At 39.6% G+C, this 14029-nt stretch overlaps 1 protein-coding gene across 1 annotated transcript in view; it reads left to right on the forward strand.

Moving 5' to 3' along the window:
* MED14 (mediator complex subunit 14) overlaps nt 1-14029 on the forward strand; it is a gene marked incomplete at its 5' end in the record, with an annotated part of 57227 nt that overhangs the window by 27313 nt on the left and 15885 nt on the right. Inside the window, 8 exons of the mRNA XM_082717804.1 lie at nt 103-179; nt 6000-6160; nt 6251-6397; nt 7033-7124; nt 8076-8228; nt 8549-8818; nt 12179-12319; nt 13853-13964. Of these exons, the coding sequence (XP_082573930.1) occupies nt 103-179; nt 6000-6160; nt 6251-6397; nt 7033-7124; nt 8076-8228; nt 8549-8818; nt 12179-12319; nt 13853-13964 (1153 nt within the window). The remainder of the gene's footprint in view (nt 1-102; nt 180-5999; nt 6161-6250; nt 6398-7032; nt 7125-8075; nt 8229-8548; nt 8819-12178; nt 12320-13852; nt 13965-14029) is intronic.

Consider the following 14029-nt stretch of genomic DNA (forward strand, 5'->3'; position numbering starts at 1 on the left):
GTGGCCCTAGAATGGGTGCCACGAAACAGACACTAATACTTAGAAAAGGTAGTTTCCTTTGTAAAGTTGCTGGTCTGATCTACCTGCTTTTTCTCTTACCAGTTGTCCAATCTGGAGATTCCCCATCAAGGAGTGCAAATGGAAGGTGATGGCTTCAGCCATGCAATTCGCTTACTGAAGTAAGTCCCCATCCTGTGTCTCCCTTGAAGTCGCGCATTACAGCCACAGTGCTAGAGCAGTTTCTCTCCCATGAAACAGCATAAAGCAGAGTTCGGCACCTGTGGATGTCACTGATTTCTGCACAGAATTACTGTCATCTGGGGGAGGCTTCCTTTTCACCTGCCGAGTGGGGATCCAGCACCACTTGGTGTCTTAGGATGTCTTTCCTCTGCATTCCTTTTCATTCATTTAATGGCTCTTTACTCAGTGTGACTGTGTATCAGGCTTGAATTCTGCTAGGTCCCTTCAGGATGGTCTGGATTCATGTAGTAGGAGGATCTAAGCTAGTTTGGAAGTCAGAAAGGGTATCCCTGAGGAAGTACCAGTTGTATTTGGACTGAGGGAGAGGTGAGAATTAGCCAGAGGAAAGGGAGATTTGGGGGAGGGGCGGGGGTGGAGTGTGCAGTACTGACCAGAAGGGATAACTGCTAGGGTGGTGGCAGTTTTTCTCTTCTTTCTCAGAGAGAGCTCTGTACCCTGGAACTGAAAGGAGGTCAGAGTTGAGAGAGATGACTCTGGAGCTGAGCTGTAAGTGGGAAGGGGTCAGATCCTAGAAAGCTTTGTAAGTGTCCTTAAGGAATGTGGACTTGATCCTAATGGCGGTATGAAGCCATCAGACGATTTGAAGCAGCAACTGACATCATTGGCTAGGTGTTTTGAGAGCTCGTCCTGGAAGCCATATTGAGAATCAGTTGGAAGGGACCAAGACTGAGTGGTGAAACCGATTGCTGAAGTGGTTCACACCAGAGTTGTTGGTAGCTTAACCCTGGAAAGGTTCCACAAGGACTTAGGGGATGGAATATTCAAGGGTTTGTGAGGAGATTGATGATGAAGGAAAGAGGAGAAGATGGCACGGGTGCCTGTTGGTTTTATCTTGGGCATGTGGTAGGTGATTGTAGTGTTTTCTGAGATAAGGGACACCGAAGATGTGAGTTTGAAGGGGCTTTGTGCTTATACATCCTTTTGGCCAGGCAGGGCTGGATCTCAAGCTCTGGCGACAGGGCTGGCCGGGAGGAGTAAATGAGTCATTGCCAAGGTGGTAGAAATTGAGCTGGGCTGTTACATAGATTGCGAGGAAAGAGTATACAGAGGGAGATGGGCAGAGGGCTTGGCTCTAAATGGATCGAGGACCAGGGGCCAAAGGATGCTTCGAAGGAAAGCCAACATGGTGCGTGTGCTATGGAAGGTGACCAGGATGGACTTGGAAAATTAACCTCCCATTTACGAGATCAACCTTTCTGGTGCAGAAAACAGTTCTATGGGGGCGGGGTAGGGTGGGCATTTGTATTGTTTCTTAGATGTTGCTTAATAATATAAATCACTGAAGCAGGTTTTTATGGGATTCCTCTGATTACCAAGATATGGCAGCTCTGCCAGTGGAGCTTTCATTTTTGTTACTTGGGAATCAGTTGGTTTCTGGGGCAGATGGGAAGAGCTAGCGGACAGCACGTACTCTACCCGTGTGTCAAGGTGCTCACTTGAGACAGTTGAAGAACTAGGATAGCTTCCCTTCCTGGCTGTCTGAACACCATCTCTACAAAAAGTTCTCGGGAGAGAGAGCTGGCCTTGTAATGGAAATCACTAGGCCAATGTGATACTTTTAATGGCTTCTGGTTTTTAATTATTTCTGTGTGAAGAAGTACAGGGGTTTGGGGTTTTTTGTTTTTTTAACTTTTCACTCTTCCTGGCAACTGCAGATAAATAGTGTTAACATTTGTGTTCTGTTCTCTTAGTTATATTTTTCATGTTTTGCAGGAGTCTTAAAATATCTTGTTCTCAGCATTTTTATAAAGAAATTTCAGTCCCCTTCCTTCCTGAATTCAAGAGAACCCATAATATAGGCCTACCTAGGAAGGAAGCATTTCCTGGTTTTTAAGCTTCATTTAATAATAATTTTGAAAAGTCTTTATTATATCCTGGCTATTATTTTCTTTATTGAAAACTTAAATGGAAGAAACGTAGAGAAATGGATAAATTAAAGATAATTTGTCTAGTAACCAACATTATGAGGATTATAGGGATAGGATGTAGAAATGAAGAAGAAAACAGTAAGCAATAAATGTCTAAACACAATTTTACTAAATCAAAATCTGACATAGGTCTAATATATAATTGCTCTCATACATTTAATGTTTAGAAAGCCTTAAGTCTTGGGGCACTTGGGTGGCTCAGTCATTAAGCATCTGCCTTTGACTCAGGTCATGATCCCAGGGTCCTGGGATCAAGCCCCCCATCAGGTTCCCTGCTCAGCAGGAAGCCTGCTTCTCCCTCTCCCACTCTCCCTGCTTGTGTTCCCTCTCTCACTGTCTCTCTGTCAAATAAATAAATAAAATCTTTTTTAAAAAGTCTTAAGCCTTTATTCCTAGACATATTAATACTACATGGGAGTATGAGTTGATACATCAAAGCTTTAAAATTGAGTACAGTTTTCTAGTCTTTGATAAAAATATGTTCTGTTCTTGTTCAACTTATCTTTTTGAGTCTCTGTTGAGCAGGCCTCCCTGAAGTATCTGTGAGAGTTTTATGGTAAACGCCTTAGACTGGTATTGTCCATGGGCCTGTTACCTTGTGTAGATTCCCAAGAGCCTTGATCCAGCAGCACAAAGGACTCAGGTCTCAGGAGCAGCATGGTCACAGTGCCTCCATTTGAGCTCTTGAGCAAACTTCCCACCTTCTCCTGAACTAACACTACTGGGCCAGTGGTGCTGGTCTGCTAGCCACACCCACAAGGTTTTTTCATCTTGTCCATTGTGTTTCTTTGCCTCTTGTAGTTTATGCAAATAATGCATAGGCACAGTTCATTTTTGCACAGTTTGTGACTCAGCTTCTAGCAGTTATGTGACCCCGTCCTTCTGCATTTGCATGTGCAACCTTTATAAAACACTTTTCATTTTCCTTATGGGCACAATTGCATTTCTTGAACTAGCACATTTAGTGATCTCCCCGCTCATGCACTGTGGGGCCCTAATGTGGTTACTGTCGTTTGTAAAACCCCCCAGGATGAAATCGACATATAGCACAAGGTGGTGGTGCTGACACCCATCTGCCCTGGAAGACCAGAGCCCAGTTCCTACATTCTTCCCATACTCAGAATTACAGGAGAAACCTCAGTTAGAAGTAGCTGTTTAGATCAAAAACCTTTTTTGGATTGGTAGAAATTTTCAGGTAAAGTTAAGCCACTGTCCAGGAAATACCTTCCTCAGTTCTTCATTTTTGGTGACTCTAGTAGTATTTTGCAGTATCTTGTGTTTATAATAATTTTGTTTCAAAGGGTTTCCTTTTAGGAACTATCCATTTTCATCCTTGGGTGGGGGAGGATCAAAGTTACAATTATAGTTTATTCTGTTACATTAGTAACCTTAAAAGGCAAGTAAATAGTTTCCAGGTTCCTTGAAGCTGAGCCAATTACTTGTGTATGAGAGATGAAGAAGGCAGCATAGAATGCACTCTTAGGATCTTGCTGTCCCTAGAGCATAAACTGAAAGTCTTATTCTTTTATTTAAAGACATGCTGGCTTCTATGGGTTCATTTTCTAACCAGATGGATTTCACGAAACACCTATTTATATGAAAGGAAGATAATGTACTGCATTATTATATTTTTTATTTTTTTTTTTTATTTTTTATTTATTTTTTTTTTTTAAAGATTTTATTTATTTATTTGACAGACAGAGATCACAAGTAGACAGAGAGCCAGGCAGAGAGAGAGAGAGGGAAGCAGGCTCCCTGCTGAGCAGAGAGCCCGATGCGGGACTCGATCCCAGGACCCTGAGATCATGACCTGAGCCGAAGGCAGCGGCTTAACCCACTGAGCCACCCAGGCGCCCCTATTATATTTTTTAAATCAAGATTTAATAATCGATCTGAATTGGCTGCTTTATAACTCCAGTGGGTTGGGGTTATGTTTTCAGGGATATGGATAAGGAGAAGTCCTCAGTATACCTACGAAATTGACAAGCATATATGCAGTGTATGGAATTCCTGTAATTACCCCAGATAACGTTGGACAAGATCTTTCTGGTAGTGAGTGATAAAAATTATGTAGTGTGAAAGATTAACATTTTTTTTCAGGATTTTATTTATTTATTTGAGAGAGAGAGAGAGCACAGGGCGGGGGGCAGGGGGCAGAGGGAAGACTGGCTAAGCAGGAAGACTTGACATGAGGCATTGCAGGGCTTGACTCGAGGCTTAGCCCAGGACCTCAGGATTGTGACTTGAGCCAAAGGCAGATGTTTAACTGACTGAGCCACCAGATGCCCCGGAAAGATTAACTTTTGAAATGTTTATATATAAACATTTCAAAAGTGTGTGTGTGTGTATATATATATATACATACATACATACACATACATACATACACATACATACATACATACATACATACATTTAAGAGGAGCTGTGGTGGAATTTGTAATTGAGAAAATTTTAGTACTATGATAATTCTCTTTTTATGCAAACTATAGCTGTTTTCTCCCCTACAATTTTTTTTTTTTCATTTGCAATCTCTGTCCCTCTCTAGCCCTCTTGAATTGTTTATTCTAGGCAAGTGGTTCTCCACCCCAGGGCGATTTTGCCCTCCAGGGGACCTTTAGCAATGTTGGGAGATATTTTTGGTGATCATTAACTGAGAAGGAGGGGTGGGAGGTTCTATTGGCATCTGGGAGGGAGAGACTAAAGGCTACACAATAAAGAATTATCCAGCCTAAGATGTCAGTATTGTGGAGGTTGAGAAACCCTAATCTAGGTGTTTCTGAGTAAGAGGCCTGAATCAAGATTCCATGTTTCCAGTTTTTGTTAGACTTAGAGATAATCATTATACCAAATCTGAGAATTAACTCACCTTCCCTAGGAGTTAAAGGATAATGTGTAATTAAAAAATACATGATCTCATTATCTTATCTATTACTGGGGGAAAAAGTGAAAATATATTACCTCATAATGTTTTATGACGAGGTAGTTCCTAAAGCTGCAAGAGGAAAATGGGTAGGTAGGTATTTTAAACCAAAGCTAATACATTCCTCTTCTATATGTGATACATTTAAGTGAAAACATGTTAAAATGAGTTAGTACATGCAAAGCTTCATCACATTGAGTGTTACCTCTGCTGAAGAGGCGGGGAGAGATAAGGAACCTGGCATTTTATCTTGGCATCAGTTGAGACTTGGGTTTACCACAAAGGGAGCTAACTACACGATTACCTATTGTATCAGCTGCCACCAGCACTTTCAGTGTACACTGTGTCGTGTTTAAAATCAGTGACGCATAAGGTAATTATCTCCATTGTGTCGTTGGGAAACTGAAATTCAGAGAGGTTAAATGTGGCTGGGTCAGAATTAGAATGCAGGTCTCTGACTCCAAAGCCTGTGTTCTTTCCACTGTACCATTGTGTTCTCAAAGAGTGGTTTTACAAGTATTCTTTTCCCCTTAGCTTTTCCATTAGGATGTTCTAGATGGTTAGGTTTCATAGAAAGCCAATATTCTTTATTTTCATGCTGAAGAATCGTAGTGTTTCTAATACTAGGAATAAGGATGAAGACAGACATACTTTGTTCAAACACTCAAACACTTTATTAAAGTAAGCGGTCCTAGTCTGTGTTGATTTGAGAAGTGGATCCAGTGCTGTGAATCCCTGCAAATAGCTTCCTTCTTGCACAGAAGGCAACTAGTAGTAGAGCTTGAACTGAAGCTCTAATGTGATAGCCCAACTGTTGTTGTATAGATTGTGCTCTTGCTTTTCTGTGATACAAAGTATACTTCATATATTCTGTCTTTTGTCGCCAGAATTCCTCCCTGTAAGGGTGTGAATGAGGAAACCCAGAGGGCTCTGGACCGCTCTCTTCTCGACTGCACTTTCCGATTGCAAGGTAGAAATAACCGCACATGGGTGGCGGAGTTAGTGTTTGCGAATTGTCCACTTAATGGCACTTCTACTAGGGAGCAAGGTGAGATGCTTCACACACTTTGTCTTTGCATATTTCTGGGGATTTCTTTTTAGTATTGATACCTTTTAATCCTCTTGTTTAATCCTGTAGGTCCATCGCGGCATGTTTATCTGACATATGAAAACCTGTTGTCTGAACCCGTTGGTGGTAGAAAAGTGGTTGAAATGTTTCTTAATGACTGGAATAGCATTGCACGATTATATGAGTGTGTGTTGGAATTTGCACGTTCTCTACCAGGTACATGTGATAATCTTCCTCCCCCCCCCTTTTTTTAACTGAAGAAGAAAATGTCGTGAAGAAAACATTTCAAAAGAATATCTAATGAAAAATAAGTTTCCCTTCTACCTCAGGCTTTCCCCCAGAAACAACCACTGTTAGTTTCTTATGTATCCAGAAATCTTTACTCCAAGCCTGTTATTGTAATAACAGGTAGCATTTATTGAGAGTCTACATACAATGTAACAGTTTGCTTGTGTTAACTGTTTAAAGTTACCCTGTGAGGTGGGTGAGTTATTCCTCAGTTCACAAATGAAGAACACAAGTCACTGAAACTACAAAATTTACCAAAGGTTGCACGGCTAGGAAAGGGCAGAGCTGGATTTGGAGCCTCCTAACTGCTGTGCTGTAATGCTTCAGTATCTGCCCCCTGCCCTAGACCCCTTCTGTAGAAATGGACTTGGAAGCCTGCTATCTATGCCATTTCATTCCTTTTTATTTTTTATTTTATTTTATTTTATTTTTTTGAACGAAATGCATCTAGAGATCTTTCCAGCTAGGCATAGGATACTGCCCAGACGCCCTCTTCTTCAAATATGTGTTTTAAAGTTTTGCATGCATCATTTTAATTTCCTTTTTGCTTCCTTTCTCTTTAGACATACCTGCTCATCTAAATATTTTCTCAGAAGTCCGTGTTTATAATTACCGAAAACTTATCTTGTGTTATGGAACCACCAAGGGAAGCTCAGTAAGTTTGTGAACTAATTAGAACTGAAGTTCCTCTCATAGATCCTTTAAAAATCAACAATTCAAAAGTTATGAAAACTGCCTTGAACTAATTGAGGACTCAAGTAAAAATTTAGGGTTAAAATGGTAAATTTTAAGTACTTTGATGATATATAGTAGACTAGTATACTGTAATGCTTAACTCTTTTTAAAATTGGAAGTGAAAATTAATGCTGTCTTTGATGGGTTATATAATCTTGATGAGTTTTAGACCAGGTAATATACTTTTGGTGTTTGTATTTTTTTCTTTACCGATTTCAAATCTGGTTAGCAACATGATTACTGTCCTGAAGATTGTGAATGGTTTTGAACAATACTGTATGTTTATGCTTTTGATCACATGATTATTAACATTGTTTGATCCTGTCTCAATCTTAAAGGCGTTCCCTGTAATCTCTGTGTCCTCATTTTCTTCCCACTCTATATGTGAAGTCCTAGAAATTTAGTATAAAAATTCAGCCAGCTGGCTTCTTTCTGGACTCTTCACATCAAGTAATATCAGAAATTAATCAAGTGTTTTAAAATCTGTAAACTAAAAGCATCTGTGTTGGAAGAGGCTTCCTTTCCCCTTATGACAGTGCTCATGTAGACGGTGACTTTTCTTCAGTCCTTTATAAAAACAAAAAATAAAAAACACCAATAATAATTTCCAAATAAAGTTTAATCCAAATTTTTTCTTTAGCACCTTCTCTGTTTTATTTGGTGGAGGTGGGCTAATAAATACCTACTCCGTAATTGCACCGGTCCATAGTAACAACACTTTTGGAGTTTACAGAGTCCAGTCTTCTAACTGGCTTTCCAGAAAGACCTCATGTAGATCTTTGGCATTTTGCCTTACTGTTTAAACATTGTTTTTTCTTCTGCTTGAATCTGTTACTCTCTCCGTTTCTGAAACATGTAATCTCTGATTTAGATCAGCATCCAGTGGAATTCCATACATCAGAAATTTCACATTTCTTTGGGCACTGTTGGTCCAAACTCAGGTTGCAGTAACTGTCACAATACCATTCTCCATCAGCTTCAGGAAATGTTCAACAAAACACCAAATGTGGTTCAGTTATTACAGGTAATTAAGTTTATTTTCTTTGTAAAACTGTGACTCCGACAGTGTTACTGTCTCATGTAAAACCAAAAATCATGTGGGCTTGACTTGTCTTCAGTGACAAGCGTGCGTGTTTTTGTCTTTTATATCTTGCACTCTTCTTGGAGAATTTTCTTTGATTCAAAATGAATGCAGTGATATAGTTTGCATTCTCTTTAAGGGAAAGGTGTACGGAATGTTCCAGGAAGACCCTTGGCTCATTTATGACTGTTAGACATGGAAGATTCTGAGCCTTTAGCATTTGTATGGAAACCATCTGCCCTCACTGTATGTGTTCCTTTTAGGTACTCTTTGATACTCAGGCTCCATTAAATGCCATCAACAAACTCCCCACTGTGCCAATGTTGGGCTTGACCCAGAGAACCAACACTGCTTACCAGTGCTTCTCCATCCTGCCACAGTCGTCCACCCACATCAGACTGGCCTTTAGGAACATGTACTGCATCGACATTTACTGCCGCAGCCGAGGCGTAGTGGCGATACGGGATGGTGCCTATAGTCTGTTTGATAATAGCAAGTTAGTGGAAGGTTTTTATCCTGCACCCGGACTAAAGGTAACTGACTTTAGTATTACAGCATTACAGCATTACAGTAAATATCTTTATAACAACTCCTTTAAAAGGGGGAAATAACAGGGGAGAGCAACAGATTCCTGTTTAATAAGCAGCTGTGTTAGTTCATCACCTCTGCAGCGTCCTTCCAAAGGAATGGGAAATTCTTAAAAAGCACTGTGCCTATGTTGTATGAGATGATAAAATTTCCTTTTCTTGTAATGCATAAGGTGGATGATACCGAGGAGAGTCCTATTTGCTAGTTGGAATTTTAAGGAACTTCAACAATGTCTTTCTCATCGATTATTGAGAAAGTTTGATTCATCAGTTCAACCATGAAGTTTTTTTTAAAATGTAGGGTCCTGGGCCACAATCCCTGCAGATTCTTGTATAATAGCTCAATTGTATGTGCTTATAGTTTAGAGTCAAATAGTTCCAAAGGCTTGTTTTGAAAATTAGTGGCTTGCAGTGCAGTCTTGCCATTTTCCTGCTCTGCTTTCAGCTCTTAGATGGTGATTCTCTTGGTATTTACATCCTTATCTCTAAGTAACATGCTTACAGTGCTGTTTGTTGACTTCTTAGTTGAGGGCATTATCTGATCCTCACAATGCAAGATGAGGGTTTAATTCTTTTTTAAGTCTTATATGCCGCCGCCTCCTCCCAGGCTACTCGCAGTATGCCTTCTTTTTTTCCTCCTACCCTTGCAGTATGGTTAGACAGCAATTTTGATCAGATGATTTTTCAGTATTTTCATTATTATAAATATGTAAACAGTATCCACCAAGCTTACTATAATTACTTTTCCTTTCTTCAACATTTTATTTTCCTGGGAATTAATAATTTACTTTTTTTGCTTAAGTTTCTGTATACTTATCACTAACTCAACCTTAAAGCCTCTCCCAAATATGTAACTCTCCTCTCAGTGCGTTCACCTATCAGAAACCTCGCTGGTTTCATCTTGAAGAAGTCTCTTCTACAACAACCCTCTGACCTCCAATCTGGAATCGTGTGCCCCAGACCCTTTGCACGGTGTTGATTTAGGAATCTACGGAAGGGTGGGGAAGAGGGAGAGTCCTTGGCCTCTGTCTTGCGTGGCATGCCCTATGGCGTGGACTGCCGGTCTTTTTCTCGGTTTATTCCATTGTTTTGGTAGAATACGGTCTACATAGTTGCCTGGGAGAAGGCACATGGGAGGTTATTTTGAGACTTCTGTGTGCCTAAAAATATCTTTAGTTTACCCTCATCTAATTGAGAGAATGGCTATGTATAGAATTTGAGGTTACAGAGACATTTTCTGTTAAGAATTTTGAAGACATTGCTCCATTGTCTTCTAACTTCCATTGGGACTGTTGGGTGTTTAATCTTGTTCCAGTTATCGAACCTTATGTAACTAAGTAGGCTCTTTCACTCTGGAAACTTACATCCTTATGCTGTGGGAATTTCCTTGTATTATTTCTCAATTCTTTTTTGTTTTCTCTGTTAGCTCTTTCTGGTACCACTACTATTCTGCTGTTTGGTATCCTGGACTTATCCTTCGATTTTCTTATTTATTTATTTATTTGTTTTGTTTTTCTCTCTCTCTGTTTCTGGGAGATTTCTTCATTTTTTCCTATGAGTCTTTCTGGTTTTGGTATTTTGTTTTGCCATCTTTTAAAAAAATTGCAGGAGCTCTCTTTTGTTGCTAAGTGTTCCTTTTATGACCTCTTTGTTGTATATAGCTATCTTATATTTTCTTGCCCTTTTTATTCCTACATAATCTCCATTTCATGCACCTTGCTTTTGGTTTTGTTTTGTTTTGTTTTGATCTCTTTCATATTAGTGGTTCTTAACTCACAGCTCTTACTAGAAGGTGAGTCTTGCTGACTGTGGTCTTCATTGTAAGATTATCTACCTGGGCCATTTCTTTGAGTAACTCCCAGTGTCAGTAGATTTAGTTCTTTTTGTTGGGCTGGTATGAGTTCCAAAAGAGGAGTATTCAAGTCTCTGCATAGATGGTGTGCATCTGGCCCCCAATTTTTGGCAAATCAAATAAGAGAAGGAAACTACTATTTTCAACATTCAGTATGTAAACTTTAATCATCTTTTTTTTTTTTTAAAGTAATCTCTACACCCAACGTGGGGCTCGAGCTCACAACCCCGAGATCAAGAGTCGCATGCTCTTCTGACTGAACCAGCCAGGTGCCCCATAATCTTCATTTTTAATACAGCATTCCTCTCGATCGATGCTAGAGTCCCCATAGCCAAAGAACCCTCCACCAGAGTGGTAGATGTCAAACTCACTCAGTGAGAGTGACAGAAGCTCTGGGAGGCTTTCAGTGTCTCTTAAAGAGACTTTTGACCAGTCCTATTTTTAGTCCCACTTTCATCCCCACTTCCAGGGGTGTCTAGTGCTGCCAGTTCCTATGTGTCTTGAGGATCTGGGCAGAAATAGCTTTGCTTCTTGGCTTTCACCAGTGTTAGCTTTAGGATACAACTTCCTCACATTGGATAGTTCACTTACCACTCAGCCATCTGCTCCGCAGCCTCCAGAATTCATTGCTATTTTTTTCTTCTCCCATTCTCTCTGTATTTGTAACTTACTGCTTTAAAAAAAATTTTTTTTAGGAGTTTCAGTGGGGTATTGGGAAAAGATAAAATGTGTGTTGTAAATCCATCATCTTTTATTAGAAATCAAGCGATGTACTTTTAAAAGCTTCCTAGTGATCCTGGTAAGCTTTTGATCTATGTTTTTGAAGATGGAGAAGGTGAAGAGTATTAAAAGGAAGAGAATGCTTGAGACATAGATTCTGGTAGCCTTGCTTAATTTTTGATGACCTATCCCATAAAACGAGATTGTCCCACTCTTGGTGGTTCAAAATTTCAGTCATGTTAAGATAAAAAAAGGAAAGATGGCTTAGTTTCTGCATTCAGTTTTCCTCTGTCATATTTTCTAGCTTATGAAGTGAGGACTCTTCACCAAAAAGGAAATTTCCCAAGTCATTGGTATTACTTAAATGACCAACATACAACTTTTGTTTCCTGAGTTTCTGGTTCAGAATTTAATAATGAAATACTTATTATTTGTGAGGAGGTGCCAGGGTATACTTCTCTCTTCGACTTTGTGCTTGCACAATACTTCTTAATTGACAGGATTTTTAACTTAGATGTTGTTTCTGTTGTTGCAGTTAACCAGTTTCCTCAGTTTCCCCATTCAAAATTATCAGTATATCTTCCAGGTTGTCCTCATAGTAGTGGCTGTGTACCAAACTTCTGTTATAGAGATGGGTGTAGTGTATTTGTTTCTCTTAAAATAGTCTAAATGATTAAAAATATGTTACTAAAGCTAAGTAAGATAATCTGAATTCTACCTGTTTATATCCATAGACATTCCTGAATATGTTTGTTGACAGCAATCAGGATGCTCGAAGAAGGTCTGTAAATGAGGACGATAATCCCCCTTCTCCCATAGGAGGAGATATGATGGATTCTTTAATCTCGCAGCTCCAGCCACCACCTCAGCAACAGGTGATGTCTAGCTGAAATTCCAAATAGTATCATATTTGTCTAACTTAATGGGTTCCTCAGGTGTCTGAGCGTCTTTGCTAAAAGGCAAGGAGATCCTTGGTGGGCCCAAGGTGTCCAGGAAGTCCATATGAAAAAAATAGTGACAGAGGGAGAGAAGGCTTCTAGTGATGGCAAGTGAACAGTACCAGAAATAGCATTAACCTCAGTCTTGTGCACTTAAAATGATGTGAGGTGATCAGCCATGTGATCACAAAAGAGGATGATATCCAAATGGCCAGTAAGCACAGAAAGGGTGTTCAACATCATTTGGCATCACAGAAATACAACTTAGAACCACAATGAGATAATACTCCATACCCACAAAAATTGCTCTAAGAAGAGAATTCATTATTCTTGGCAACATTTTGTGTTAGCAGCACATGAAATGGTCTAACAACCTTGTGGGGGTGTTTAGGAATATTCCAGAGCACTAAATCTGAACATTAGGCATACCTGTGATTTTATAATTTTACTCTTGGATATATGTACGACAGAAATCCATCAAAAAACACAAGTGTTCATAGGAACATTATTTATGTAAAAAGTGGAAACTAACCCGAATACCAAGCAACAGAATAAGTGGATAAACTGGGTCTATTCCTACAGTAGAATGCTTTACAGAAATCAAGAAAACTATTGCCACGTGTAACTGTGTGGTGAATCTTACTGATAAAATGTTGAACAAAAGAAGCCAGACACTTAGGAGTACATTCGGTATTTATAGGAAATGTGAAAACAGGCAAAATCAAGCTTGAGTGACAGACGTCAGAACAGTGCTTACCTTTGGGGCAGTGATAAAGCCTTTGAAGGTGTATAAGGGAGGCCTCCAGGGCACTGGTAGTATTCTTCAGTGTCTTCATCTCTGTAGCGGTGACATTCGTAAAAATTCATCAGGCTGGACATTTTCTAAGATTTGTGTCCTTTGCTATATGTGATTTGTACCTCAAATAAAAAACTAGGAAGGATTACAAGTCCTAGGTTTTTCCACTGCTGGAGATGAAGGTAAAGGTGAGGAGAGGTCAGGTTAAACTACTGTATTTCATTTGCTTTCAAAACTCCACCAGATGTAAGATGCACTACTTTTTATGAACTGCCAGAAACAACACTGCCGGGTAAACTGTGCCATGCCATGAATCAGAAGATACACCCTGATTTCAGAAATACTAAAGGGGTGGGGGAAGAATCTTGGAATCTGTGAAATGGTAGATAAATAATACAGATAAATCAGTGATATGGTAGATAAAGTAAGCAAAAAACATCTTGAGGAATATAGACAATGGTATTACAAGGTCAGAAGTGAGTTCTTGCTATTTTTCTAAACATTTTGAAAGGGGGTTTTTAAAAATCTGTGGTATTGATGTGTATTTTGCACATTTTCATATCTTGTGCTTCCTGTTTGGTAACCAGTGAACTATGTGAAGGCTAACTCATTAGCCGTATGTGCGATACACTATACACACGTGACTGACCCACGTGTACTTTTTTTCTTTTCAGCCATTTCCCAAACAGCCAGGATCATCAGGTGCTTATCCCCTTACTTCGCCCCCTGCGTCTTACCACAGCACAGTTAGTCAGTCTCCCTCTATGATGCACACACAGTCTCCAGGTAAGATATTACTTATTCTCTTGTCATGTTCAGCTTTGACATTCAGAACATACACGCGTGCGCAC

Source organism: Mustela nivalis, assembly GCF_964662115.1.
Source record: "Mustela nivalis genome assembly, chromosome: X".
NCBI classification, from domain to species: domain Eukaryota; kingdom Metazoa; phylum Chordata; class Mammalia; order Carnivora; family Mustelidae; genus Mustela; species Mustela nivalis.